At 46.7% G+C, this 5727-nt stretch overlaps 1 protein-coding gene across 1 annotated transcript; it reads left to right on the top strand.

Annotated features, from left to right (window-relative positions):
* Nucleotides 1-225: 225 nt before the first annotated feature.
* DUSP18 (dual specificity phosphatase 18) lies at nucleotides 226-795 on the top strand. Its single transcript, XM_026076581.1, has one exon. The coding sequence runs from the start codon at nucleotides 226-228 to the stop codon at nucleotides 793-795; it is 570 nt and encodes a 189-aa protein (XP_025932366.1).
* The last annotated feature ends 4932 nt before the right edge of the window (nucleotides 796-5727 follow it).

Below are 5727 nucleotides of genomic sequence, written 5' to 3'. Positions count from 1 at the left end.
ATCGTTCACTGACTCAAAAGAAACTGGGAGAATTCTCAGGCGAATGTTACTTACATAAGTGCCTATGCAGTTCATTTTAAAACACCCCAAACTTCATGTTTACTAGCTGGGTAGCAGTACTGCACATCTTCACATCAACCTCCTGCAGTTCCTTATCTCTTTTTTTTCTAGGCAAAATACAATAAGGCAGCCCTCCACTGTAGCTGCTCTGTAAAATCCACCTCAATGAATACAGCTTTCGGAGTTTTGCCCATGTTGTTCCAGCATCCTTCGGTGTATGGCCCGTCACGGATCACCCCTAACTTGTACCTCAGTGATGGCGCCACTGCCAATAATAAGCTCCTGCTCCTTACAAATCAGATCACGACTGTCATCAATGTCGCTGTGGAAGTGGTAAACACTTTCTATCCAAACATTGAGTATATGTGTGTTCCTGTGGTGGACTCTCCCCTCTCCTGGATCTACAGTTGCTTTGACGCCGTAGCGGATAAGATACACAGCGTGAGCATGCGTCAGGGCCGAACGCTGCTGCATTGCGCTGCGGGGGTCAGCAGGTCGGCCACCGTGTGTTTAACCTATCTCATGAAGTACCACTCTATGTCTCTGGCAAGCGCGCATGCGTGGGTCAAGTCTTGCCGTCCCATCATACGACCCAACAACGGCTTCTGGCAGCAGCTCATTCAGTACGAGTATAAACTCTATGGTACTAACACAGTCCGAATGATCAGCACTCCATTGGGAATGATACCTGATGTTTACAGAAGGGAAGTAAGACTAACAGCACTACCATTCTGAATACAAACTAACTTTATGACATCTTGACAAGAAATCAAGAGAAAGCCAAAGGCATTTCTTCTAGACCTATCCTGGAACTTTGAAAATAAACTCTTCAGATCTGAGAAAGTTGTAGCATGAAGTCTCTGCTGCTAAAAGTATGGGGAATCAGTGATAAGAATGGAGACTTGTGTGTTTTACTATAAATAAAATCAGCACAGTTTAAACTATGCAGTTAGTTTTCACACGTCATTTGTGTTGGGGTCCCGACAGTAACTCTGAAACGAACTGTCACATGTTTAGAAAGTGTTGTTTTATTCCAGCACAAACTGTGCTTATACCACAGGACAGAAACTAGCTGCAATTCAGGAATTTGGAAAGTTACCAACATTTTTTTTTTCCTAATTGGGATAGGACTTTGGGTTTTGATAAAGCAACCCTAAATCCAATCATCTGCTGCATTTCAGAGAGGTCAGGAACAGTGAAGACTCCTGCATTCCCAGCTGGAAGATACCTATGAATTTCCTGCTTTTTATTACCTAACACTTTCTCTTCCTCCACCTGATCCCCCAGTCCTTTTTCAGAAAGGTACCTTGGCCTCCCTGGGGAGATCCATAACTATTTGGGTGAGCTGCTCTGAAGGAATCCTCTTCGCTCCTATACATGCAAAATCTTCTCAGGTCCCTGATGCTGCCTTTGAACCATTCCCATCCAGGTGGCCTGGGAAATCAAGGTGAGAGCAATAAGAGGAATCCTACTGCCAATTTGAATCATTGCTGCAAGGTCAGCATCTTGTTAAAAACTAGAAGCCTGGTCTGGACACACTTTGGCATCTTTCAGCACCAAGCCATGTATTAATTCCTGATGTGCTTATCACAGTATAAGTCTTCAGTTCTAGCTGTATATAGTTCTGTCTTGAGTTGCAGTAACAATTCTTCTGGCATCACTATTCTCAACTCAGATGACCGGTTTTGGCATCCAAGACTAGGGCCTACATAGATCAGGATGGAAGAAGATCTGTTCAGCTTCAAGACAGAGGAGAAAACAAAAGTCTCTGTGTCTGTTGTGAGGCATCTTTAGATAGTTCAGTAGACAACATTTGTCATTTCGACCTTTTCTCTGCAATCAGACGTGTCTGCCGATTTCTCTCCTTGGGTTTAACTGTGCTTCTGAGCAGTAGAGCAACAGTACTGTAGCACATGGCAGAAGCCTTCTTCAGCCCATTGCCACACCAGCTGGGATTCCTGACACACTGGAGGACTCTGGCACACCTTTGGCCCCAACTGCATTCACAAATTTTTTAAAGGCCAGCTATGATATTGTGCCCTACCAATGGAGTGCTTCTCCACTCCCACAGAGAGCAACCTGATGAACTAGCTCCCTGCAGGTCTTAGAGCAGCTTGAATGATAGCTGTGGTGGGTGATAAGAGCCTGATCTTCCTTTGGGTATATTGACTTTCTCCCAAGGGGCTCTCTAGAAGCACAGCAAAGATCCAACTCCTCATGAACATTTAAGAATTTCCTCTTGCAGAATAGAAATGTTCTAGAAAAGCAACAGAATGAGATGACTGAGTGCAGGGGTATCACAGAGAATATCATGGACATGATATATCTCTTGGAGGAACTGTTACCAGCCCTGTGTGCTGTATGGCCACTTCAGGCGCTTCTCAGTTTGGATCTCTGATTTGGCTCTTCTGACCAGATGAGGGTGCAGTTAGTGGCTGTAGAATCGTTACCACCCCTTCTCTACTCCAAATTTGCAGCCAGACCCTGTGCTTTCCCTACCAAGAACAACAGTGCTGCAAGCAGCCCTAGCTTGTCCTGAAGATGTCTGGCTCTTGCGTGCGTGTTATGGAGGCGACCACTGGTTAGGTTTCTCTGTCTGAGAGAGGGCAGACCAGGGCTCTGCATATATGGAGGCAAATGGGGTCACTTAAGTGGGAGTCCTGGCAGTCCGTAAAGCCACTTTAGAAAAATGCTCTCAAACTTGACAGAGAGCTAACTCTTCTGGGGACTGTGGCTGGAGAACATAAAGCCCCAGATGCCAAATCTTCTATTCTCAGAAGTCATTTGATAGCTGCTCCCCATGGCAATGGCTGTCTTGACAGTCAGCAGAGAAGACACATGCACCTTTAAAATCCTGGTTCAGCACTCAGTGTCGGGGAGCAGCTGCCCTGCAGGGGAAGGCGAGCCGAGAGCTGAGGGCACCAGCAAGGCAGGCAGGGGCAGCAGCCTCACCAAAAAGGGCACAGTCCCACAGCACCTGCACGAGGCAAGCAGAGCAGGTCCAGTGACAGTAACCAAAGTCAGCTGAGAGTCCAGGTCACCAGGCAAGTCTGCAGTGATGAGGCAGGTCCAACGTCAAGCCAGGAAGTCAAGTCAGTTGGTCGGAATCCGGATCCAGCTCAGTGGGGTACATGGCCAAGCACAGGCATGGCTGCAAAGTAGCTCTGGCAGGGACCAAGGGCAAGTGCCTCGGTTTAAATAGTGCTTGCAAGAGAAATGGGGGGATGTGGGATGGTGCTGCTGCTCTCAGCTCTTTATTGAAGACCTTTTTCTTCACAGCCATGAGAACCCAGATTAGACAGTTGCACCAGACCAGAGAGCTGGCCTTGAGCACAGGCAGCTGTATTCCTAGGAGGTGGCAGTGCACTCTGGGCCCTGACATTCAAACCCATTGAACCAAGCTCTCATTCCCCTTGACTGGAAAGTCACATGGTGCCAGTACTGCTAAGGTCCAGTGAGTTCCTTCACGCCATTTCCACAGGTCAAGAAAAAGGCAGGGCTCCTTTGTTTCAATAAAAGCCTGTGCCCAGTACAGCAGCACTTTGGCTTGGGCACAAGCTGGCTGGCTTAAGATACCAATAAGGCATGCTGGATACATCAGTATCTGCATTTCACAGTAGCCCATGTATCATTTAAGTTTTCATACAGCAGTATAATGTTATGCATACAGCAAGTAGCACAGTATTATAATCACAGGAAATATTTGTATCTTAAACATCTACTTTCTTATGTAAAGTTCAGATATTTTATGAAAACAAAGTATATGATTCTGTACATTTCTTTAAGCTTATGTGATTTAATCTTCTAGAAACTCAGCCTTCTGTAAGACGATCTTCCTCAAGCAACCACTTTGCAATGGTTCTTTCTGCTAACATTTCTATGCTAATTATATCTCAAGTTAAATGCTGATTATATTTCAAGTTAATAGCATTTAGTAGCTCTATTCAAGGGCCACACTTCTCTTGTGCTGGAGCTGTACTGATGAAGAAGTAGACCAATCCTACCTTTGAATCATGAATCCCTTCAGAAACCATGTGACTTCTTTCCCGTAATGCAGGCTCAAACTCAAAGGAGCAAATGAGCTTTGTTGCACTTTCCTCTGCTTTCCCTTGCACTGATGTAAAGCAGATGCAGTTTTGCTGCAATGCTCAGAAGGAGGGCTTCTGCAGAAACATGATGGTGCTGCAGAAGTGCTGGTGGCATCACTTGAGAAGTCTTGTTTTTTACCTCTAAACTCTGCTCCCAGTATAACACTGGGATCACATTGCTGCTGGAGATACTGCCTCATGGAGAGCATGCAGAGCTGCAGTTCCTGTGTGAGCTGTTAGCAGTGAGGACTCACCCAGCAGCTGGGAGATCCAGACATGCCTGAACTGACAGACAGGTGGAGTCTCAGCCTTTGCCACTACTGGAAAGGGAGAGAGTGCTGCCCTGAACCTTTCTTAACCTTGGTTAAAGTAGATCCCATGGAAACTACTGCTTTGGCCTTGGCCTCCTGCAACCAGATAGCAGTATCCTTGCTCTCTGTTTTGCACCAAAGGCCTTGCAGACCACCATCCTCATGCTGCAGGCAGAGAAGGTGACTGCCAGCTGCCACACTCCATCCCAGGAGGGTACATATAGGAGCTTTGGGAGGTGTTCCCCAAGGGAAGATGCTCCACACCTGGACAACTGTAAGCATGGCTACAGGAAGTCAACAGTTTTGTTCAGGCAGAGCAGTGAGCCCCTGTGCCATAGTGAGAGAGCAATAAAGTGACCAATAAAGCCAGCCTGCCCCAAAATGGTTGACAGCGAATTCTGGAACCTTTTTTGGGTGCTGAATCAGAGAATGTAGAGCTGGAAGAGTCTGAAAGGTCATCTCGTCCATCTCCTGGCCTCAAACCAGCCTCACTCTGCTTCAAGCATCCTCAGATTTATCTCCACTGATGGACATTGCAGTCCTTCTGTCATCTATCCTTGGGCTGGGCTGTCCTGCCAGGGAGAATGCTTTTCTTAACATCTACCCTAAAAAAAGGCTTTGCTGTAATTTCAGGTCATGATTTCTTGTCCTCTCCTAAAGGGAGACAAAGAACAGTGTATTCATGTTCTCTTTGGAGCAAACTTTTACATATCTAAAGGTTTGTAAGCCCCCAGGCTACACAGCCTCCTCTGTTGGATCTTTCCCAGTGAGCTATGCATCCTAGGTCTCTGGTCATGGTTACCTCCCCACTCTCCCCAAAATATCTCCCTTGAAGGCCTGCTTCCCTCCCTGCCCCATTCACTAGCAGTGGGACCCTGCAGTACCAGATCCTATTGCCACCAGAGCCAGAATGGTCTCTGACACCAACAGAGGACTGAGATGCAGTAACCAGGATTGTACAGATTTAAGACCACAACCCAGCATATGAGGGAAGAATATTATTTTCCAAAATGATATAGTGGCTTAGGCTCCCTGGCTTAGCAAGCATTTGTTCTTGCTGCCCCCCCATCTGCAGATCCCACTTCTCTCTGTGCTAATGCTGTAAACCTCACAACATCCCTGAGGCCTGCAATTAATCCCCTGTCCTGAAAATTTCCACAGCGTACTCAAGGGCACACAGCTGACGAGTAGTAAAGCCATCCCAATTCTCCTTCCCTGCTTGGAAACACACTGCTCCTCTGCCAAGGGCAGCAGTTCACAGCTAAATC

Source organism: Apteryx rowi, unplaced genomic scaffold (genome assembly GCF_003343035.1).
Source record: "Apteryx rowi isolate R43461 unplaced genomic scaffold, aptRow1 scaffold_434, whole genome shotgun sequence".
NCBI classification, from domain to species: domain Eukaryota; kingdom Metazoa; phylum Chordata; class Aves; order Apterygiformes; family Apterygidae; genus Apteryx; species Apteryx rowi.
This window is presented reverse-complemented; position numbering and strand designations above follow the sequence as displayed.